The 25,422-nt window shown below is 41.9% G+C and overlaps 1 protein-coding gene across 5 annotated transcripts in view; it reads left to right on the top strand.

Annotated features, from left to right (window-relative positions):
* LOC126237122 (E3 ubiquitin-protein ligase CHIP-like) overlaps positions 1-25,422 on the top strand; it is a 92,789-nt gene that overhangs the window by 51,189 nt on the left and 16,178 nt on the right. For 4 of the 5 annotated variants that reach the window (XM_049946944.1, XM_049946941.1, XM_049946940.1 and 1 more), the window contains exons 2-3: positions 2,976-3,174; positions 3,261-3,388. In XM_049946944.1, the coding sequence (XP_049802901.1) occupies positions 2,976-3,174; positions 3,261-3,388 (327 nt within the window). Of the gene's footprint in view, positions 1-541; positions 692-2,975; positions 3,175-3,260; positions 3,389-25,422 lie in introns of those variants that run through there. The other variant, XM_049946942.1, reaches the window with a different exon arrangement.

Raw genomic sequence — 25,422 nt, 5'->3', positions numbered from 1 at the left:
GCTGGTACCCCACTTTTCAGTCAGAGAATATTAAACGAGCAGGAACATAATCACATTTTTTCTTCTCTGATAGGAGCATTTTTCCGCTGGTTCTCTTCTCCTGGCTGCAGCAGGGCAAGTTTCTCATATGAAAGAAAATGTAGTAGCCAGTAAAATTTATATAGTTTCTAATTATGGGAAATTGAAATAACACAAAACTAATTTTACACTTCAAACAAGACTACATGTGCAAAAAAATTTTACATGTGCTTCGGTACATGGGGTTCCCAGATGTTAATGGAGACATTTCACAGCATATTTCTCCATGCTACGTCACTTTATAAACCGTGTTTTTGCCTCGCACCAGATTTTATGTGTGTATTTTACATGTGCAAGTAACATAACTTTGAATCTCTGCATCTTGGAAAGAAATAAAGGTATCAAGAAAATTTTCAAGATTGTTCGAGATCAGGATCTTAGGAATATAATGTAAAAATTACAGCCAGTGCTGTGTGTGACTGTCTCGGAATCCTCAGGTGAATTTTGGTCTGTGGGTGATGGCAAAAATATAGTAAAAAAAAACCTTTTTGTGGTGTTTTACAAGAAACAATCCGTGAACTAATAGTGCCTCCGTAAGTCTGATCAAGTCCACTGTAGACCACATCAAATACAAGAAGAATCAATTAATTTGCTCCACTTGCCTAGGAAAGAGGTAGTGTTTAATATCATACTTTATCCCTGTATTATTAGGATAATGACAGTAACTCAATACTTTTGATGGATATTCAAATGTTCTTTAGTGCAAGGGCTATCCAAAACACGTATCATCACACACACACACACACACACACACACACACACACACGCCATCTGCAGCAGCTCAGGCCTACATCTCACGCACATATGACCGCCAACCCCTGCAGCTCGGGCTAGGCCTGACTTGCCGTGGGTGGCAGTCGTGAGTTTGTGAGGTGAAGTGTGCTTGTTTGTGTGTATGAATGGTGTGTGTTTCTCTTTTGCTGAAGGCTGTGGCCGAAAGCTTTGTGTAAGTGTCTTTTGATTGTGCCTGTCTGCAACTTTACAAGTATTCTCTATGGTGAGTAGCAATTTAGCTTTTCCTGCGTTGTTGATAGTGTTGCGTGGCAAATTAATTTGCAAGATCTGTATAATATTTTCTTGTTCTGTGCCAATTGTTAATCTCAGACTATAAGATGATAATGATCTGTAGGTATTTTAAAGGAACATATTCATGTAGACTGAAATGTTTGCGATCAGGCAATTTGTGTCAAAATTAGACCTGTATTAGACTATGGTAACATTGGTTTCCGTTTATTGATTTGATTTATTGCTACTTGTGGAAAATATCATTTTATACCAAAAACATTTTGATTCAGATGTATTTCTGTAAAGAGTACAAGGTTTCTTCATGACAATTGGGACAAATTTCAAAGTTTGCATATTTAACTTGATTTGGACAAGAATAAAAATATTCAATTTTTATTTAGTTACAGTGAAATATTTTGAAAGAATTTGTAAGTATCTAACATGACTGTACTTAATGTTTAAAATTAAAATAAAATAACAGACCATTAGAGTGACTGTTACAGAAAAACTCATCCCCTAAAATAAAGAGTAAAAACAAGCCATAAATGCATCAACCAGAAAAGGGCATATTTTCCTCCCAGTAGTGCTTTCAGGGATTTGGAAAATCAGGCAGTCCTAGTGTTAGGCACTGGAATTGTGATGCTCTAAACTCGTTCACTGAAACTGAAATGCAGCTGCTGTACAAAAAACTGACCGTGGCAGACTTCAGTGCTCTGCACATAGGCAGGTGATCGAATGTGAAACCAGTGTAGTCCAGTATCATTGCAAGTGAGACCCTGTCAACCAGTAGAAGAATAAATTATTTCTCGAATGAGCACCATATTTTCCAAGAATACAAAGAGGACTTAATTTTCTCTGGTGCTTGCAATGTTTCAATGTTAGGAGCTGTATAACTAATTTTACCAAATGTATTGTTCACACTGTTTGGATGGCAAATTGACAATCACATGTAACACATTTCTTCACTCATAACTTTTAACACACTGCTGAAACATTAATATCAGTAAAATTTGAAGTTTCTTATATTAGAACACTGTTTAGCATATTCCTTGAATATAATTTTTGTAGTTTTAGATGTGTTACACATGGCAGGTTATCCATGTTTTATGTCAGCATAATGCCATTTTAATAGGTTAAGGGAGTTTATGCATCTGCTGCATTTACTATTCTTCAAATCGTGTTCTATAGCAGTTTTTAGTTGGCATCCTTTCCTACCGTCATCCAAATGTTTGCACTCCATAGACAGCTGGAACCAAAATTATGGATTTGTTGCCCTCGTCAGCAGGCAGGACCACAGTGAAAAGATTGCTGATGAGTGAACTCAGTTCTGTTCTTGTCAAAAGCTAGTGGTTTACGTTTTAAAGGATCCTACTCAGTCCATACACCTGATGTCTTTATATTCTTTCATTATAATGAATCTTTTCATTGTTTCATGAAATATACGTATTGAAAAGTCGAATTAGGAAAAGACAGATTGCTACTTACTGTAAAGAAGACACTTCCAAGTTGCAGACAAGCACAATTAAGACATTCACATATAGTTTTTGGTCACAGTACACACGCACACGCACGAACACCAACTTCAACATCTAGGGCAGAGATGCTGGAGTTGGCAGTCATGTATATGTGCGTGTGCGCCTCTTTTACTTGACATGTCTTCTTTATGGTAAGTAGCAATCTTTCTTTTCCTACGTCATTGATATTCCTGTGTGGAGTTTCCATTGAAAAGTAGAATTAGCATTTCTCTGTAATGATTTTCTATTCAGTGACTTATGCTGTTTCTTGAAGTAAACTTACAAATAAGCCAGTGTTTTCTAACAGTTAGTACTTTTTTGAAGGAGAGCACCCTATATTTTTATCTCCTAAATGTTTGTCGTTTAAATATATTTCAGATAAAAAATCCAAATGTGCCGACTTACTTCACAAACAGAGCACTTTGCCACCTCAAGACAAAAAGGTGGGAGGAAGCGTGCCAGGACTGCCGAAGAGCACTCGACATGGATCCAAATTTAATCAAAGGACATTTTTTTCTGGGGCAAGCTTTATTAGAAATGGATAATTATGATGAAGCAATAAAACATTTACAGAGAGGTTGGGTTGCAGTTGTGTTAGTTTTTAATTATACGGCCCACTACATCTTCAACTTGTGTTTGACATTTGGTAATACTCTCTTTCAGCAAATGATCTAGCTAAGGAACAGAAATTAAATTTTGGTGATGACATTTCAAGTCAGCTAAGGGCAGCCCGGAAAAAGAGGTGGACTGTACAAGAAGAAAAACGAATTGCACAAGAGATAGAACTACAGGTAAGCTTATCACAGATTTGATATTTCAATTTTGTTGAAGTATTATCAGTTGCATAGTATACGGATGTTGATATAAACAATTTTCGGTAAATATTTGAAATTGTAGAACATAGTTTTACTTTCAATGCACGAAGGAGCCTTACTATGTTCACACATCCAGTCTTTCCCTTTGACTGTGTGAAGCAAGCATCGGTGGCGCAAAGGAGTAGTCTGATTGCACTGGGAGGCTGATGGCGTGAATGGAATAACAAGGTTTCTGATGTGAACAAATAACACACCAGATGCATTTTTTTTAACGCAAGTAGTGTGCTATTTCCTCACATTGGTATTCTTCAGAAACAGTTGCTGTAAATTATGAACAAATATCTAAATGACATGATTGATTATTTGTTGGGTGGAGACGTGTGAGAGGGAATGCTGACGTATTGTATTTACTCGAATCTAAGCCGCACTCGAATCTAAGCCGCACCTGAGAAATGAGACTCGAAATCCAGGGAAAAAAATTTTCCCGAATCTAAGCTGCATCTGAAATTTGAGACTCAAAATTCAAGGGGAGAGTTTTAGGCCGCACCTCCAAATCGAAACAAAGTTGGTCCATTGTAATATGAGACACAATTTAGGTCGAATGAATGATGATACAGCTACAGTTGTTTGGTTCGAGTCGTAAGCTTAGCAGTTAAGCTTTACCAGGTAGCCATTGCTACGCGTCAGGCGCTTCATCCTTATTTATACGGGTACCCTTCCTTTTTCACGTGCTTCGTCTGGTTTGAATTCATTGCTTATTTTTCTTTGATCTGATAAATGCCGTTCTCTTTGTTATATGTGTTTACGACACTCTACGCTGAAAATGCATTACTGTACTGTGTCGTGCATTGTTTGTCGCATTCTGATAATGAGTGTTTATGGCCTGTCACCGCTCGTGGCATGGCTTGCTTTTGTGCACGCTACCACGCTTACAATTAATAAAAAAAAGAGAGGAATCGTCTCATTAGCGAAACAATGGCAAGAGACTGCTATTTGTTGTTACTTACACTGCTGCTTTCTTTGATAATGATCAACAAGAACCAAATAAGAAACTGCGTATGATAGAAGATGTTCTGAACGAGAGTTTGGCGAAAATTGTTCTCCATTTGAAAATCTTTGCAGGCGCCTCTTTAGTACATTACATTCTGCACCGAAATTAGTCACCTTAGATTTAAAAATCTTGTCAATTGCCGTGCTTCATTTCTGACTGTATCAATATTAGGCATAAGAGTAATACGAATATAAACATGACATGATATGTATATTGTTCCACGTTTGCTGTTGTCTCAACTAGCTTCGTAGTTTATTAGGTAGACAGGATTTAAGTGAGATAGCAGCAAACACGAAAGAATACATGGCAAAATGTTTATGTTCGTATTACCGGTACTCTTATGGTGAAGAGAATACTGCATGTGATTCACAACTCATAAAAATTCCTATTAACAACCGCGTCTTCTCACAGGTAGGGAAAAATTCAGAACGTTGAGTTGGCCATATTGACAAACATCCCAAACAGTCTTGCCAGTCGGATTTTCATAGTACATTGAAATGCTGCTACATTCGAAGATGAACAATATGGAATTCGTATTTACTTCGTTGTGTAATGTATGAAAATGCAGTGGTCGAAACTCGGGGCAGAGAAAAAAAGCTCGTTTTCCACCTTTTTTTTTTTAAATTTATTTACTGCCGCAGAGGTTTTGGTGCCAGTATTTATCTTTGTGGCTGCAAAGCATGCCTCTGTAGTGCTACATATATTCGACGGCAGAAGTTAGTTGTGGCAGCACCTACCAACATTTTTCAGAACTTCCGCTTACTTTGCACTCGATTCTAAGCCACAGGCGGTTTTTCGGATTACAAAAACCGGAAAAAAAGTGCGGCTTAGATTCGAGTAAATACGGTAATTGCCGCTCTGTGTTACTAACAGAAACTATAATGTTTAACATCATCATGCAATTTTGACACTACAGCTGCTAGGGAGCTAGTGTTTGCAAAAATTAAAAAAACTGGGAAGTCGCATAAAGTGTTCCGGACAATTCTGATATGTGACAAAACCGAGTGATGGAGCCATTGGACACCTTTTAATGTGCCACTTACATGCAGTTACCATTGTTAGCAAAGTGCTTATCAAGAGTGTGAACATGCCTCGTTTTCCTTTCAGTACTTCCTCTAAGGAGGACAAGCAGGTTGCTAGCTTCTTGATGTACAGAATATATAATAATAAATCAATTTTTAATATAATAGAGGGAAACATTCCACGTGGGAAAAATATATCTAAAAACAAAGATGATGTGACTTACCGAACGAAAGCGCTGGCAGGTCGATAGACACACAAACAAACACAAACATACACACAAAATTCTAGCTTTCGCAACAAACGGTTGCTTCGTCAGGAAAGAGGGAAGGAGAGGGAAAGACGAAAGGAAGTGGGTTTTAAGGGAGAGGGTAAGGAGTCATTCCAATCCCGGGAGCGGAAAGACTTACCTTAGGTTGGTAATGAGGATCACCCTGTGGCTAAACATGCCTTGGTGCACGGCCAGCACATCTTGGCACAGTGTTACACCGTCCGGGTTATCTGGATACTTCCCACCAACACCAACCTATCCGAACTCCGGAGATGGGAACTTGCTCTTCAATATATCCTCTCTTCCCGTTACCCACCAGGCCTCAATCTCCGCTAATTTTAAGTTGCCGCCACTCATACCTCACCTGTCATTCAACATCATCTTTGCCTCTGCACTTCCGCCTCGACTGACATCTCTGCCCAAACTCTTTGTCTTCAAATATGTCTGCTTGTGTCTGTATATGTGTGGATGGATATGTGTGTGTGTGCGAGTGTATACCCGTCCTTTTTTCCCCCTAAGGTAAGTCTTTCCGCTCCCGGGATTGGAATGATTCCTTGACCTCTCCCTTAAAACCCACTTCCTTTCGTCTTTCCCTCTCCTTCCCTCTTTCCTGACGAAGCAACCGTTTGTTGCGAAAGCTAGAATTTTGTGTGTATGTTTGTTCGATAAATCAATTTTTAAATATACAGCACAAAAATGGGCAGTATATTTACAGTGTGAAGCTGATATTTTTATAGATCGGTACTTCAGTACCTTTGCCGGTGATAGATCGATACTTTTTTCGGTATACTGATGGCTGAGAATGATATTTTTTTAAATACCGATATATTGGGTTCACGATATTTTTAAAAAATATCAACATTCCTAGTATAGTGGTATCTAATGGGCATTCCTATTAAAACAGCAGCATTTTTATTTACGTGAAGTTCGTGAATGGTCACTTTTTGGCTTATCAGTTGAGTATAATTAATTGTGTGGTGGAATGAAATCCAATAATTCATCATTTTAAAAACCTCGGGAGCAAAATTGAGACTTATCTATGAGCAGATACAAATATAACAGCTCACGTACTCCATCTTCATTGTGATAGTATATAATTGTTTTTATGTCTCAATAATCGTTACAGATTGTTAGTATTTCTGTTGCTAGTGTATAATTTGGTATCCTTTAAACATTGAGTAATTTTATCAGAAACAGTACCTACATATGGCCATACAAAAACTTTTTTTGGTTGTTATTCTTTTGTGTCTCTGATTAAAGATATTTTATCTACAAGATTGAGGTGTTTTTGATTGGTTTTCTTTTTGCATAATGTGTCCTCTAAGCTTTTAGGTTAACTTGGTATTTATAGTCAGGATTCAGAGAAGATCTAGTTCTTTTTCAATTTTTTCTTTTTCCAGTGATAAGTTGATCGGTCAGTGTATCACAGAATGAAAACAACATTTCGTCGATCATTCCACAATATGGGAGTAGCTCGGGAGGATCTTTGGTAAAGAAGAATCTAATTTTTCTATGGCAGGAGGTGGCTGTAGAGAATGTGTGGCTGACCTTAGCAGCTGTCTCTTTGTACGAACACGGATCCACAGTGTTTGTGGCTACAGCACCTAATGCTACGTTTGGTCCACCAGAGACCTCACATTGGGTGAGCAAGTGGTTGGTACTCACTGGGTCCCCAGCTGGTACTGCTGTTGTTGTTGTTTACCCTTCCTCATGCCAGGTCCTCTCTTCTATCCTCATCTTCTCTTCTAGTTACTGCTTATTCATTTCTGATGCTGCAACAGACTCTTTTGACTCTCTTTATGCGAGAATGTCTTTTCTTTCTTTTCTTGTTCAGCCTTCTGAAGTTCTTCCTCCATTTTGGCAATCAAGGTCTTCTTTTTTGCCTCTCTTCCTGACTACTGCGGGTTCCTGAATGGTTGCTCACAGGTTTCATGCACGGTGGGTGAGTAACGTGTAGCTCCCAGCATGTGGGTTGGCAGGTAGGGCTGGTGCGTACCACCGATAAAGTCCAGGCTGAGGGAGGTGTACTTGCCTGAGCTGTTGGTATCTTCCCAATTACTAGTTGATTCTTCTGTCTGGAGTTCGGGAGATGTGACACAGAGGCGTCCTCACACAGTACGCAGTACAGCATATCATGTTGTATTACGAGATAAGAGTTTCCTATTCGCAAGAGTTTTTATTGTCTCTGTAGTAGTGATCATTTGCGCCCAATGCATATTATGCTTGCTGCTGCCAGTCTTTCATTCATTATCAATTCTCTTGCAAACAAATGAAATATTGAGATATTGTATCGCTCACGATAAATATTGTAGGTGTGTCGAATTGGACTGAGAGATTACTATCGTTATTATTCAGAACTTACATTTTGATTTCTGGATTACAATTGGAGACTACAGTGTCAGCATAGTTATTTTCAGATTGGAAGATTAACTGTTTTTCATTTCACAATAAAAAATCTGTGTGGCACAGCTTGTATTTGCAGCTAACGGTGTGGCAATATTGATAGTCACTGTCGGTGGCAAGTTTAATCGCCTTTCTCCTACAAACTATTTCAAAATTTTATCCGTGCCAACCGTTACCTGCACAATCGAGTGAGCATTGCTTCATGCTGTACAATATACCAACCACTTAAAGGAATATCATTTAATTTAAGAATAGAGAAGTATTTTGTAACAGAATGTGTTTCTCATTGTTTTCGTCATGCTTGAGGAATGCTCAGAAATGAGGTGCAATGACAGTGTAAAATACTTCTCATCACTCTCCAGCAGTAGTTGTTAACTATAACTGGGGCACAAAAAGTTTGTTTACGAAAATGGATATGTGTAAAATTGCTAGGTAAGCTCTATTGAAATCCATGTTTTCTCCCTTGTCCAAATACTAGCTTCGTCATTCTGTCTGTAGCACACGCAAATGGAAACTTCAGTATCAGTGAAGACCATAAAAGTTTAAATGGGAGGTTCCATGTTCAGTCAGTATGGGCATCAACAAAACTTTCATTACAAAAAGTTCACTATTTCTATTCAGTAACAAAATGTTTAGAATACACGAAATACCAGAAACTAAGAAAGTACTAAATCGTGTGCTGTAAGTAGTACAGTCTCTCTTAGAGACAGTGAAAAAATCATTTATTTACTGCAATATTACTGCTAAATGCTTTTACATCATCTGTCAGACAAGCTCACTCCTGAATGGAGAGCACTCGTATATATATATATATATATATATATATATATACACACACACACACACACACACACACACACACACACACACACACACACATTACACTGAACATTACAGAACGTAGTGCTGTTTAATTAATTAGAAACACTTTGGAATAATAAAGATAAAAGAAAAATGTATGCAGAAAGCAGGATGTGGACTGGCAACCTTTCATATAAACTTGTCTCTATCACCGTCTGGCAGTTACAGCACTATCGATGCTATGCCGTGACTGAAAAATGTACCTGGCTTTGAAATATTGAATAAACTTTCAAAGCTTTGAAAGGCATCTTTTATTGGTGAAAGCCAAAGACTAACACGGACTCTCTGATTCATAGGAATTGCTCCGCCATAAAATTTGTTAGATTTTTAAAATCAGGTGACATACTAGTGACTATGGCTTTGCATTAGTAAGCTTATATTATTAACTATTAATAATGCAGCACAACACACAATTCATCCTCTGCTAGATGTAGCGCAGTACACAATGTGAAAACATATCGTGAAATGTTTGTGACCAGCTTCACTGTTTAGTATAATACGAACACAGAATCATAAATATTTGGACTAGTATAGATATGGATGTGAACAATGAACACTTAAGTTGCAAACATGTTGTCTCAGTCATAAACAATGTTACAAACAGAAACATGTTTTTAAACTTTGTGTCAACATGATAGACTTGGCAACTTTCTAAAGCTGACTGTAGGCACTGCTCCTTATTGGTGACTTTGGACAAACAGTTTCACAGCAGTGACAATCAGATAGAGTACCTTACAAAAACCACTCTCACTGTCACTGAATGTTTCATGACGAATCCCAGACACAGTTTTGTGCGAAGAGGTGCCGTGTCTTTCAACCCATTTTCAAAGAGGATAACTTTGAGCCTTTTAAACAAATTCGTGTGACTAGATGTCAAATTTATAAAGATAGCAAAAAGGCATCTTGGTTATTTTTTGTTGATTCTTTTAAATATTTAACTCCTTCTGCTTTTTGTTATAGTCTTTGTCACGTTACTGACGGAAAGATCCCTCTTACAATGTCCCCTCTGACCATCGCAAACACGGGAATAGTGGGTTGTGTCGCTATCTCGAACTCCTCGGACAGGCACTGTGCAGAGATCTTAAGTTCTGCTCTTTACCATTCCGCCTACCTATCTCACAAATGCTGCAGTGCTGTGTTTACTGTGATGGAGATAGAATGTGCCCTTTCATCGTCACGAACCTGCTCTGTGATGCTCCAGATGTTGTGGGTCCTATCTTCCGATGGCGAGCATGTTCTCCTCTGTACAAACAGTTATATGTCAGGGTGTATACGACCCGGGACAGCTGGGAGATCCGGGAAAAACCCGAGAGTTTTTTCATCCGGAAGAAAACCGGGAAAAACCCGGGAGTTTTTTAGAATTCCGAGAATTTTTCATTGTTTTTGTTTCGAGTTAAATTTTTCTAATTTTAACTTGTAAGGACCAATACTCTAACAAAGGGTATTACTGCATCCCGCTACTGCAGAATAATACTGCCGCAATAAAACACAAACGAGAGAAAAACAAAAATAAAACTTAAACTGCAAAAGGAAATGTGCCATCTACAGCAACAAAACACAGTGCTCATACAAGCGTCTGCCAACACCAAAACGTATCAAAGGCGTTAGGAAGAATATGCAATGCTTTGTAACAACAAATTGCCTCCGATGAGCGTGACATCACAACTGTTTACATTAGATTCGTTTTAGCAGTTACGAGCGGGATCATGCGCATGCACAGTTGAGCAGTACCTTCTCCCGCGCCTGGCTACAGAAATGTGTAAGCAGTCGCTGCAAGCAGCTAGATGCTACCGGGAAAAATTTTACTGGAGCACCCAAGCTGCCAGATTCGTACATGCGCAGGAGGGAGGGTGGGGGCAAATCCATATTCTTGAGGGAAACAACCGCGTTTCACAAAGCGCCTAGCATCTAGCGCACGTTATTCTATCGAATATTCGTATGACTTTGAAACGGTTTTTGAACATTTTTGAACACATTCTAAGTTGATTTCTGAATGGATTGTAAGTTGATTTGTGAATGCATGCATAGTGTACATAATGTCTCTGTCAGGGGAATCCTCGTCGTTTGTAGAAACAAACTTTCCTACAGACAAAAGGGGCTATACGAGCTGAGCAGAGTAAGGCCGAAATGATGAAGGCCAACCGCTGTCTGATTGTGTAGTTGACTGGGTTTGCGAATGATGAGTGTTGTTATAATTACTAGCAAAATCCATAGATTCAGACTACCGGAGTGGAAATAAACGAATAACAGGTAAGAAAGATTACGTATTACCTTCTCGGTGTATCCAAGAAAATGAAATTTTGACACAAAATTTTGGCCAGATCACAATACTAGTAAGGGTCAATTGTACAGTCCGCGGCTAGCAGCCGCCTTAAATTGTATTCTGGAAGTAGCATGGAAAACGCATTGTACGAACATGTAATAACGCGTAATGGAGGCATAATTGTGGGATACCAGTGATTCTGGCAGAGTTAGTGAAGTTAACCATCGAATAAGCTTTGACATTAGCAGGAATAGTTACGGAATTAGTGGTAACAAGACTGTTTGTTAGAACGAGGAAGGAGAAGAAACGGGGACATCACACAAATTATGAAACACTATGATGATTCCAAGTTTGTATAAAAATTTCGTACTATTTTTCGATATCATGCCTGAGCAGCTGGAGCGTATGAATGAAGTGTGAAACTGTTTCCTAACGTAAAGCTTTTTGCTTTTAGTAGACCTAACAGACATTTGATATTGGTACTTTGTGAATTATATTCTGTCGTTATAAAAATGACCGTTTGTGCCGAAACAGCCCCGTTTATTTGGTGTGTGTTACAATTGTTGCAATATTAGAAAGGCCTATTTTGTTTTAGCTAGCAGACAGTGACAAAATAGGCGTAATCAGATCGGGAAACCACACCAGTCTTGGGTCCTATTTGTATTAACAGCTTTTTCAGTATTAAACGATGACATTTCGATTTGATGAACTTTGATGAGGTAATAGATTCTTTCGCAGAAAGGAAAGCAAGCCATGTAAAGCTTTAGCAAGATCAGAGAAAAAAATTCTAGGAGCTAAGAATTGAAGAAATGCGTATTGTCTTGCTTGTCTCATGTCTTCACTGGTTTTATGTAATCTATATTTAATCTTGCATGAATATCAAGAGCTCAGATGAAAACCCAGTTCTAAGCAAAGAAGGGAAAGCAGAAAGGTGGAAGGAGTATATAGAAGGTCTATACAGGGGCGATATACTTCAGGACAATATTATGGAAATGGAAGAGGATGAAAATGAAATCGGAGATACGATACTGCATGAAGAGTTTGACAGAGTGCTGAAAGACCTGAGTCGAAACAGGGCCCCAGGAGTAGACAACATTCCATTAGTACTACTGACGGCCTTGGGAGAGCCAGTCCTGACAAAACTCTACCATCTGATGAGCAAGATGTATGAAACAGGCGAAATACCTTCAAACTTCAAGAATAATATAATAATTCCAATCCCAAAGAAAGCAGGTGTTGACAGATGTGAAAATTACCGAACTATCAGTTTAATAAGTCACAGCTGCAAAATACTAATGCGAATTCTTTGTAGATGAATAGACAAACTGGTAGAAGTCAACCTCAGGGAAGATCAGTTTGGATTCCGTAGAAATATTGGAAGACGTGAGGCAATACTGACCTTACGACTTACCTTAGAAGAAATATTAAGGAAAGGCAAACCTATGTTTCTAGCATTTGTAGACCTAGAGAAAGATTTTGACAATGTTGACTGGAATACTCTCTTTCAAATTCTAAGGGTGGCAGGGGTAAAATACAGGGAGCGAAAGGCTATTTACAATTTGTACAGAAACCAGATGGCAGTTATAAGAGTCGAGGGACATGAAAGGGAAGCAGTTGTTGGGAAGGGAGTAAGACAGGGTTGTAGCCTCTCCCCGATGTTATTCAATCTGTATATTGAGCAAGCAGTAAAGGAAACAAAAGAAAAATTTGGAATAGGTATTAAAATCCATGGAAAAGAAATAAAATCTTTGAGGTTGTAATTCTGTCAGAGACAGCAAAGGACTTGGAAGAGCAGTTGAACGGAATGGACAGTGTCCTGAAAGGAGGATATAAGATGAACAGCAACAAAAGCAAATAGTCGAATTAAGTTGGGTGATGCTGAGGGAATTAGATTAGGAAATGAGACGCTTAAAGTAGTAAAGGAGTTTTGCTATTTGGGGAGCAAAATAACTGATGATGGTTGAAGTAGAGAGGATATAAAATGTAGACTGGCAATGGCAAAGAAAGCGTTTCTGAAGAAGAGAAATTTGTTAACATCGAGTATAGATTTAAGTGTCAGAAAGACGTTTCTGAAAGTATTTGTATGGAGTGTAGCCATGTATGGAAGTGAAACATGGACGATAACTAGTTTGGACAAGAAGAGAATAGAAGCTTTCGAAATGTGGTGCTACAGAAGAATGCTGAAGATAAAGTGGGTAGATCACGTAACTAATGAGGAGGTATTGAATAGGATTGGGGAGAAGAGAAGTTTGTGGCACAACTTGACTAGAAGAAGGGATCGGCTGGTAGGACATGTCCTGAGGCATCAAGGGATCACAAATTTAGCATTGGAGGGCAGCGTGGAGGGTAAAAATCGTATAGGGAGATCAAGAGATGAATACATTAAGCAGATTCAGAAGGATGTAGGTTGCAGTAAGTACTGGGAGATGAAGCAGCTTGCACAGGATAGAGTAGCATGGAGAGCTGCATCAAACCAGTATCAGGACTCAAGACCACAACAACAACATATTTAATCTTGTGTCACACAAAGTAGCAAGATGTTAGCTGATAGGGAATAAAGAGTGCAAATTTTCTATAACTTACCGGACGAAAGCGCTGGCAGGTCGATAGACACACAAACAAACACAAACATTATATATAATTTTTCTCACGTGGAATGTTTCCCTATTATATATATATATATATATATATATATATATATATATATATATATATATATATATATATATATATATATATATATATATATATATATATATATGTGTGTGTGTGTGTGTGTGTGTGTGTGTGTGACTTACCGGGCGGGGGCGTTGGCATGTTGATAGACACACAGACACGCACACAAAGTTCAAGCTTTCGCGACCAACGGATGCTTCGACGGGGGGGGAGGGGGGGGACGGAGGGATGTGGGTTATGGAGTCATTCCGGTCCCGGGAGTGGCGGGACTTGCCTTGAGGGTGAAAAGGACGGGTAAATGTCTGCTTGTGTCTGTATATGTGCGGATGGATATTTGTGTGTGTGCGAGTGTGTACCTGTCCTTTTTTCCCCCTAAGGTAAGTCTTTCCGCTCCCGGGATTGGAATGACTCCTTACCCTCTCCCCTAAAACCCACATCCTTTCGTCTTTCCCTCTTCTTCCCTCTTTCCTGACGAAGCAACCGTTGGTTGCGAAATCTTGAATTTTGTGTGTATGTTTGTGTTCGTTTGTGTGTCTGTCGACCTGCCAGCACTTTCATTTGGTAAGTCACATCATCTTTGTATGTCTGCTTGTGTCTGTATATGTGTGGATGGATGTGTGTGTGCGCGAGTGTATACCCGTCGTTTTTTTCCCCCTAAGGTAAGTCTTTCCGCTCCCGGGATTGGAATGACTCCTTACCCTCTCCCTTAAAACCCAAATCCTTTCGTCTTTCCCTCTCCTTCCCCTTTCCTGACGAGGCAACCGTTAGTTGCGAAAGCTAGAATTTTGTGTGTATGTTTGTGTTTGTTTGTGTGTCTGTCGACCTGCCAGCACTTTCATTTGGTAAGTCACATCATCTTTATTTTGATATATATATATATATATATATATATATATATATATATATATATATATATATATATATATATATATATATATAATGTGACTTACCAAATGAAAGTGCTGGCAGGTCGACAGACACACAAACATACACACAAAATTCAAGCTTTCGCAACAAACTGTTGCCTCATCAGGAAAGAGGGAAGGAGAGGGAAAGACGAAAGGATGTGGGTTTTAAGGGAGAGGGTAAGGAGTCATTCCAATCCCGGGAGCGGAAAGACTTACCTTAGGGGGAAAAAAGGACGGGTATACACTCGCGCACACACACACATATCCATCCACACATATACAGACACAAGCAGACATATTTAAGACAAAGAGTTTGGGCAGAGAAGTCAGTCGAGGCAGAAATGCAGAGGCAAAGATGTTGTTGAATGACAGGTGAGGTATGAGTGGCGGCAACTTGAAATTAGCGGAGATTGAGGCCTGGTGGATAACGGGAAGAGAGGATATGTTGAAGAGCAAGTTCCCATCTCCGGAGTTCGGATAGGTTGGTGTTAGTGGGAAGTATCCAGATAACCCGGACGGTGTAACACTGTGCCAAGATGTGCTGGCCGTGCACCAAGGCATGTTTAGCCACAGGGTGATCCTCATTACCAACAAACACTGTCTGCCTGTGTCCATTCATGCGAATGGACAGTTTGTTGCTGGTCATTCCCACATAGAATGCATCACAGTGTAGGCAGGTCAGTTGGTAGATCACGTGGGTGCTTTCACACGTGGCTCTGCCTTTGATCGTGTACACCTTCCGGGTTACAGGACTGGAGTAGGTGGTGGTGGGAGGGTGCATGGGACAGGTTTTACACCGGGGGGCGGTTACAAGGGTAGGAGCCAGAGGGTAGGGAAGGTGGTTTGGGGATTTCATAGGGATGAACTAAGAGGTTACGAAGGTTAGGTGGACGGCGGAAAGACACTCTTGGTGGAGTGGGGAGGATTTCATGAAGGATGGATCTCATTTCGGGGCAGGATTTGAGGAAGTTGTATCCCTGCTGGAGAGCCACATTCAGAATCTGATCCAGTCCCGGAAAGTATCCTGTCACAAGTGGGGCACTTCTGCGGTTCTTCTGTGGGAGGTTCTGGGTTTGAGAGGATGAGGAAGTGGCTCTGGTTATTTGCTTCTGTACCAGGTCGGGAGGGTAGTTGCGGGATGCGAAAGCTGTTGTCAGGTTGTTGGTGTAATGTTTCAGGGATTCCGGACTGGAGCAGATTCGTTTGCCACGAAGACCTAGGCTGTAGGGAAGGGACCGTTTGATGTGGAATGGGTGGCAGCTGTCGTAATGGAGGTACTGTTGCTTGTTGGTGGGTTTGATGTGGACGGACGTGTGAAGCTGGCCACTGGACAGGTGGAGGTCAACATCAAGGAAAGTGGCATGGGATTTGGAGTAGGACCAGGTGAATCTGATGGAACCAAAGGAGTTGAGGTTGGAGAGGAAATTCTGGAGTTCTTCTTCACTGTGAGTCCAGATCATGAATATGTCATCAATAAATCTGTACCAAACTTTGGGTTGGCAGGCTTGGGTAACCAAGAAGGCTTCCTCTAAGCGACCCATGAACAGGTTGGCGTACGAAGGGGCCATCCTGGTACCCATGGCTGTTCCCTTTAATTGTTGGTATGTCTGGTCTTCAAAAGTGAAGAAGTTGTGGGTCAGGATGAAGCTGGCTAAGGTAATGAGGAAAGAGGTTTTAGGTAGGGTGGCAGGTGATCGGCGTGAAAGGAAGTGCTCCATCGCAGCGAGGCCCTGGACGTGCGGGATATTTGTGTATAAGGAAGTGGCATCAATGGTTACAAGGATGGTTTCTGGGGGTAACGGATTGGGTAAGGATTCCAGGCGTTCGAGAAAGTGGTTGGTGTCTTTGATGAAGGATGGGAGACTGCATGTAATGGGTTGAAGGTGTTGGTCTACTTAGGCAGAGATACGTTCTGTGGGGGCTTGGTAACCAGCAACAATGGGGCGGCCGGGATGATTGGGTTTGTGAATTTTAGGAAGAAGGTAGAAGGTAGGGGTGCGGGGTGTCGGTGGGGTCAGGAGGTTGATGGAGTCAGGTGAAAGGTTTTGTAGGGGGCCTAAGGTTCTGAGGATTCCTTGAAGCTCCGCCTGGACATCAGGAATGGGATTACCTTGGCAGACTTTGTATGTGGTATTGTCCGAAAGCTGACGCAGTCCCTCAGCCACATACTCCCGACGATCAAGTACCACGGTCGTGGAACCCTTGTCCGCCGGAAGAATGACGATGGACCGGTCAGCCTTCAGATCACGGATAGCCTAGGCTTCAGCAGTGGTGATGTTGGGAGTAGGATTAAGGTTTTTTAAGAAGGATTGAGAGGCAAGGCTGGAAGTCAGAAATTCCTGGAAGGTTTGGAGAGGGTGATTTTGAGGAAGAGGAGGTGGGTCCCGCTGTGACGGAGGACGGAACTGTTCCAGGCAGGGTTCAATTTGGATAGTGTCTTGGGGAGTTGGATCATTAGGGGTAGGATTAGGATCATTTTTCTTCGTGGCAAAGTGATACTTCCAGCAGAGAGTATGAGTGTAGGACAGTAAATCTTTGACGAGGGCTGTTTGGTTGAATCTGGGAGTGGGGCTGAAGGTGAGGCCTTTGGATAGGACAGAGGTTTCGGATTGGGAGAGAGGTTTGGAGGAAAGGTTAACTACTGAATTAGGGTGTTGTGGTACCAGATTGTGTTGATTGGAATTTTGAGGTTTTGGAGGGAGTGGAGCTGGAAGTGGGAGATTGAGTAGATGGGAGAGACTGGGTTTGTGTGCAATGAGAGGTGGTTGAGGTTTGCTGGAAAGGTTGTGAAGGGTGAGTGAGTTGCCTTTCCAGAGGTGGGAAACCAGGAGATTGGATAGTTTTTTGAGGTGAAGGGTGGCATGCTGTTCTAATTTGCGGTTGGCCTGTAGGAGGATGCTCTGAATAGCCGGTGTGGATGTGGGAGAGGAAAAATTGAGGACTTTTATTAAGGATAGGAATTGACGGGTGTGTTCATTGGCTGAGTTGATGTGTAGGTGAAGGATTAGGTGGATGAGGGCAACGGATTGTTCAGTTTGGAACTGGTATAGGGACTGATGGAAAGAAGGGTTGCAGCCAGAGATGGGAACTTTAAGTGTGAGGCCTTTGGGGGTTATGCCAAATGTCAGACAAGGTTACCAAGCTGGTTACCAAGCCCCCACAGAACGTATCTCTGCCTACGTAGACCAACACCTTCAACCCATTACATGCAGTCTCCCATCCTTCATCAAAGACACCAACCACTTTCTCGAACGCCTGGAATCCTTACCCAATCCGTTACCCCCAGAAACCATCCTTGTAACCATTGATGCCACTTCCTTATACACAAATATCCCGCACGTCCAGGGCCTCGCTGCGATGGAGAACTTCCTTTCACGCCGATCACCTGCCACCCTACCTAAAACCTCTTTCCTCATTACCTTAGCCAGCTTCATCCTGACCCACAACTTCTTCACTTTTGAAGACCAGACATACCAACAATTAAAGGGAACAGCCATGGGTACCAGGATGGCCCCTTCGTACGCCAACCTGTTCATGGGTCGCTTAGAGGAAGCCTTCTTGGTTACCCAAGCCTGCCAACCCAAAGTTTGGTACAGATTTATTGATGACATATTCATGATCTGGACTCACAGTGAAGAAGAACTCCAGAATTTCCTCTCCAACCTCAACTCCTTTGGTTCCATCAGATTCACCTGGTCCTACTCCAAATCCCATGCCACTTTCCTTGATGTTGACCTCCACTTGTCCAATGGCCAGCTTCACACGTCCGTCCACATCAAACCCACCAACAAGCAACAGTACCTCCATTACGACAGCTGCCACCCATTCCACATCAAACGGTCCCTTCCCTACAGCCTAGGTCTTCGTGGCAAACGAATCTGCTCCAGTCCGGAATCCCTGAAACATTACACCAACAACCTGACAACAGCTTTCGCATCCCGCAACTACCCTCCCGACCTGGTACAGAAGCAAATAACCAGAGCCACTTCCTCATCCTCTCAAACCCAGAACCTCCCACAGAAGAACCGCAGAAGTGCCCCACTTGTGACAGGATACTTTCCGGGACTGGATCAGATTCTGAATGTGGCTCTCCAGCAGGGATACAACTTCCTCAAATCCTGCCCCGAAATGAGATCCATCCTTCATGAAATCCTCCCCACTCCACCAAGAGTGTCTTTCCGCCGTCCACCTAACCTTCGTAACCTCTTAGTTCATCCCTATGAAATCCCCAAACCACCTTCCCTACCCTCTGGCTCCTACCCTTGTAACCGCCCCCCGGTGTAAAACCTGTCCCATGCACCCTCCCACCACCACCTACTCCAGTCCTGTAACCCGGAAGGTGTACACGATCAAAGGCAGAGCCACGTGTGAAAGCACCCACGTGATCTACCAACTGACCTGCCTACACTGTGATGCATTCTATGTGGGAATGACCAGCAACAAACTGTCCATTCGCATGAATGGACACAGGCAGACAGTGTTTGTTGGTAATGAGGATCACCCTGTGGCTAAACATGCCTTGGTGCACGGCCAGCACATCTTGGCACAGTGTTACACCGTCCGGGTTATCTGGATACTTCCCACTAACACCAACCTATCCGAACTCCGGAGATGGGAACTTGCTCTTCAACATATCCTCTCTTCCCGTTATCCACCAGGCCTCAATCTCCGCTAATTTCAAGTTGCCGCCACTCATACCTCACCTGTCATTCAACAACATCTTTGCCTCTGCATTTCTGCCTCGACTGACTTCTCTGCCCAAACTCTTTGTCTTAAATATGTCTGCTTGTGTCTGTATATGTGTGGATGGATATGTGTGTGCGAGTGAGTGTATACCCGTCCTTTTTTCCCCCTAAGGTAAGTCTTTCCGCTCCCGGGATTGGAATGACTCCTTACCCTCTCCCTTAAAACCCACATCCTTTCGTCTTTCCCTCTCCTTCCCTCTTTCCTGATGAGGCAACAGTTTGTTGCGAAAGCTTGAATTTTGTGTGTATGTTTGTGTTTGTTTGTGTGTCTGTCGACCTGCCAGCACTTTCATTTGGTAAGTCACATCATCTTTATTTTTAGATATATTTTTCCTACGTGGAATGTTTCCCTCTATATATATATATATATATATATATATATATATATATATATATATATATATATAAAATAGAGGGAAACATTCCACGTGGGAAAAATTATTTATAAAAACAAAGATGAGGTGACTTACCGAACGAAGGCGCTGGCAGGTCGATAGACACACAAACAAACACAAACATACACACAATATATATATATATATATATATATATATATATATTCAAAAATGAGTAAAGTTAAAATTTAGGAAAGCACTTGTTTTGTCCTTGCAAACCTGACTAATTAGTGCATGTAAGAATTATTTAAGCATATGAAATAAAATACAATGGTAAAATGTATTAAATGTTGTTCTGAAGCTTATTTGTAACATCACAAACTAGGTACTACACTTCTTCAATCAATTTTTTTCAAACAAATTTGCAAAATTATTTAATATTATAGATTAAGATATTTAGTATACCCATCTGCAGACATCACGATGGAGGCCTGGGTAGCACCGCAGAATAGTGTGGAAAGCTGCCTTGGAAAGGCAGACTCTGTGATAGAGAGGTCTACCAGTAGGGCCAAAAGCCAAGCAGGCCAGTGCTTATGCTGAGTGCAGCTACCACGAGCCTCAGGTTTTGCATAGTGCCATGTCTTGTAGCCAGGGCTCAGTCGACAGCCATCCCTACCAGCTACATTCTGAGGTATTCCACTGCGCATCTCTATGAGTGTTTGGACTTTCTGCTTCCCATAGATTGACTCGCATGGTGAGTATTTATTTCCTTTGATAGCTTCTGTTCTCCAGTCATTATTGAGCCACCATTGGCCCATGAAGTGCCCGCAACAACAGTTTAGTCTAGTGGCATTGTCACACCATGGAAAATTCTAAAGTGGTGGAAAAAAGTGTTCTTTCTTGTGTGATGCCAGCCTCCCCTCCCCCCTCCCCTTCCCCTCCCTGGCCATTTCTTTCTTTTTCTATTATTTGACAAAATTGAGGAGCAAATCACTGTGGTCATGGAATGTGTCAGTGCATGAAATTACAACAGAAAGTAATAATAAAAAAAGTAAAATGTTTATGAAACCTAAAAAGCAACAAACTATAAGTTTATACAAATGCAATTAGCAATATAACACAGGTATCATCTTAATTTTTTGAGGAACTCCTCAACAGAATAGTAGGAATAATCCATGAGGAAACTCTTCAGTTTAGATTTGAAACTGTGTGGATTACTGTTATGATTTTTGAATTCTGTGTAGCTTATTGAAAATGGATGCAGACGTTTCTGCACAAGACTCAAGGAGTCGTGATCCAAATGCCCATTGGATTTCTGCCTAGTATTAACTGAGTGAAAGTTGCTAATTCTTGGGAATAAGCTGATAATGTTACCAAGAAATGGCATTTAAGAATAAACATATTGAGAGAGGCCAGTGTCAAAATACCCAGACTAATGAATACAAGTTGACAAATGGTTTGCGAACTTACTTCCCAAACTGCCTATTTCTGGACTACAAATACCCTTTGAGAATGGGAAGAGTTATCCAAAAATATAATACCATGCATCATAAGTGAATGAATGTAAGAAAAGTCAAATTATCATGTACTTCAGATACAGTTGTAATAGTAAAATTGGAAGCATTGAGTCTTTGAACAAGTTCCTGAACATGTGCTTTTTATGACACTTTACTATCAATCAGAACACTTAAAAATTTGAACTGTTCAGTCTCACTAATCATGTGCCCAATCTGTGTAATTAAAATGTCAGGTTTTGTCAAGTAGTATATTAGAAACTGTACAAACTGAGTCTTACTGTGATTCTGCAAGCCATAAACTTATGTCTTGATCTGCACTATTTGAAACAGTGGCAGTGTAGCATACAACATCCTTTATTACAAAGCTAGTGTTATCAGCAAACAGAAATATTTTAGAACCACCTGTAATACTAGAAGACATAACCTAGGGCGTGCCCCATTTAACCATGTCTCACTCGGACCAACATCATAGCCATTCTCAGTACTGTGGAGAATGATTTTTTGCTGTCTGTTCTAAAAGTGTTTCCTAGTGTTATTTTTGGGCCACCATGGACTCAACATTTGTGTAATGCTGTAGGAACAGTTGACACTGCAAAACGAACAACAGTAGCAGCCAGAGGAACAGATGTAGGTGCTGATGAACCAAAGTGCTGAACTGCTTAACACCCTTGCTCTAATGGCAGCAGGCCAGATGCTTGTTGTGCAGTTTTCTTCTCTGCCCTTGATGTCATTTACTAGTTTTGATGAGCCTATGGAAAGGTGGAAGAATCACCTGTGTCAGTGTTTGCTGCACTGACAGGTAAAGCATATTGTCGATCACGTTGATAAGGCTACCGTGATGATGTCCAGCACTGCAGGTTTATATAAGTTGCCCAAAATTTGAAGCCATCTGCTGATCACAAAAAACTCCCCTTTGACAAGCTTTGTCAGTTTCTTATGCAGTATTTCAGACATCAAACCCATGTGGTGGAGGCACAGTAGCAGTTAGCCAGCACAAGAGCCATGGTTGGTCATATGCAGCCTGGATTTCTGATTTGCAGGGTCTCTCATGCAAGTGTCATTTTGAGTGTCCCAAACGTATTGCATCTTAAGCAGACTCAATAATTCGGGACATGACTGTCACATTAGAGACTGATCGTGAGACTGAGACTAGGGTGTTGGAATTGTCCGACTCTTCTTTAGCCGACGTTGCCCATACTGTGGACTCACATAAAATTACAGGGGTTGCATGATATTTTCTTTCCGACAATTGGCAGTTGGCTGAATTACATGTCCATTGTAGACAACCTGTAGTGCCCCCCCCCCCCCCCCCTTGCCCCCGCAGGATGCCTCATCTTCCACTGAGATGCCATGTATTGACACCATTGACAAGTCTGCTGCAGTGGCAGCAGGGCACTGCATGACTTTAACTTTGCTGAGCTTGGCTGGTTTACGTCAGTCACAGCAATGCAATTCCCAACTGCAGTGGTTTTTGGGTCCTTCTGTTGTAATGCTTATGCTCGTTGAGTATGCCAGGAATTTATCAATGGTATTTGCAGCAGTTGATTCAGGACATTGCCTGTTGCAGCAATTACCTTGATGATGTCTGGGTAATGGGTCCTACCAGAGAAGAGCATTTACAGAAATTTCAGTCAGTTTTCCAATACTTTCTGGGGAATGGCATTCATTGCAAGCTGGAAAAGTACAGTTTTCTTCTCTCCAAAGGTCAATTTTTGGGACCTGTGTTTAACAAAGATGGCCTTGTCCTGATGGACAACCACATCAAAGCTACCAATCTCCCAGTGCTCAAGAACGTGAAGGAACTCCTGCCTTTTTTGAGTAAGACTTTGTATCATCAGCAGTTTATCCCCTTGGGCCATGCACATCCACCATCCTCTTAACTGGCTTTGCCAGAAATATATTAAGTTTGTTAGGTTTGCAGATTGTCAGTGGGCTTTTCACTCCCTCAGGCAGTGTTTGTGCTAAGTCCCAGTCTGGCTTCTTTTAACTGGGTAAATCTTTAACCCTGGCTTTTGATGTGTCCTAGAATGGCATTAGTGCAGTCCTGTCCCATTGGAACCCCGATGGCACCAAACAGTCCATCACCTTTGCACTGAAGACACTTTCTGCATGCAGCATAACTATTCATAAGTGGAAAAGGAGCTGTTAGCTGTTATTTTTGGAGTTAAAAAGTTGTACATTTTCTTATATGGGTCTGGGTTCCTCCTTATCACTGACCACAAGCTGCTGCTGGTTTCCTTAATTGGTCCCCATTTGAGGCAAGCTGTCTGATAGAACTGCCCAGCAATTGCAGAGGTTGGCCCTCTTTCTCAGTAACTATTGTTACAACATGTGTTTCCACTCCACCACCCAGAATGCCAATTTGGAAGCAGCTTCCAGGGGGCATAATCCAGAGTTCAATAGCAAGGAGGCTCTTGTATTCAGGTGTGGATCCAGCTGGTCTATGTTCTTTCTCCTACATGATCAACTCAGCATTGCCCAGGGGATCTGGAAGCTTAACACAGAGGAGGAATGCTGGTGAGTGGTCACCCCTCCAATATTGTGCCCTCACATATTCCAGTTGCTACATGCATCACTCTGCAATTGCACTCTTATGAAGGCATTGGCCTGATGTCATGTCTACTGGCCAGCGATTGATTTTGACATCAAATGCCTGGTGTGGAGCTTGTGCGCAGAACCAGGCTGCACCACAGCACCAGTTTTCTCTTTGGATGGTCCTGGAGCACCCTTGGAAAAGGGTGCATGTAGATTTTGCAGGCCCATTTTTGGGTAGCATGTGGTTGTTGGTGGCCGACACATTGTTCAGTTTCACTTGTGTAGCCAAACTGCCCTCCCCCTAATTAACTGCCACTGCTCATGCATTGTCGGTTATTTTTGCCACTGAAATATCCCTGAAGACTTCTGTATTTGTGAGGGTGTTCAGCATCTGACCACTGGACTGTTTCACATGGCTTCTAACTCAGAGATGCAGTGCTTTGTGCATACATTCGAGACCCAAATGAATAAGTCAGTGTCTACCTCTATTTGTGCACACCACAGACCACTGTGATCTGCTGTGTTTTCCTCCTAGGGCTGCCATTTAGGCCCAGTCCTTCAGCCGGTAGCAGAGATGGCTGCCGGGTGTCATGGTGGGCCACAAGGTGGGCAGTTGCTTGTGGTGGATTTTGGTAAGGACCCATGATGCAAATCAGTTGTGCCTGCATCTTGCTGAAACATCACTGTTGCAGCCTTCTGGTCCTCCAGATGACAAGGATGGTCACAAATTGTTCTGGGTGTGGCCTCCCACTTGGAGTGGTATTATTCTCCATTGCTGCCCCCTCCATGCCTTTTGTTGTCCTCCTCCCACTTGGAGTGGTATTATTCTCCATTGCTGCCACCTCCATGCCTTCTGTTGTCCTCCTCTCACCTGCAGCCTCGGTCTTGAGTGAGACTTGCACCTGCACCTGCCAAGGAAGAGCCCATGGATTTTGGTTCACCATCTTCCTCCTCCTCCTCCTCCTCCTCCTCCTCCTCCTCCTGCTCCCCCCTCCCTCCTTACCCCCATCCTCTCCCCACTAAAGGAGGTTGTCCCACTTCCACTGCTGCCAGTGGAACCCTTCCCCCACACGTCCCCACTACTTGTTGGCCTGGTTACCTCTCCAGTTCCGCATCAGAGGTCGCAGCCCAAGTATGGACATTTTGGACCATACGTGGCCTGCTCAGGGTGAAGGGAGTTAGTATCCCTACCAGTGGACATCGCAATGGAAAAAATGAGCTGGCCTGGGTAGCACCGCTGAATAGTGTGAAAACCTACCATGGAGGGTGCAAGTGTGTGTAGTATGGGCAGACCCACTGACTGAGATGTTTCCCTGGGGCCAACCATTAGCTGAGCAATCCAATGCTTACACTGAAGCAACTACCGTTGACCTCACCTTGCACATCATGTTGAGTATTGTTGCCTAGTGCTCAGTCAACAGCCAC

Source organism: Schistocerca nitens, chromosome 2 (genome assembly GCF_023898315.1).
Source record: "Schistocerca nitens isolate TAMUIC-IGC-003100 chromosome 2, iqSchNite1.1, whole genome shotgun sequence".
NCBI classification, from domain to species: domain Eukaryota; kingdom Metazoa; phylum Arthropoda; class Insecta; order Orthoptera; family Acrididae; genus Schistocerca; species Schistocerca nitens.
Note: the sequence above shows the minus strand (reverse complement) of the source record. Positions and strands in the feature narration are given on the sequence as shown.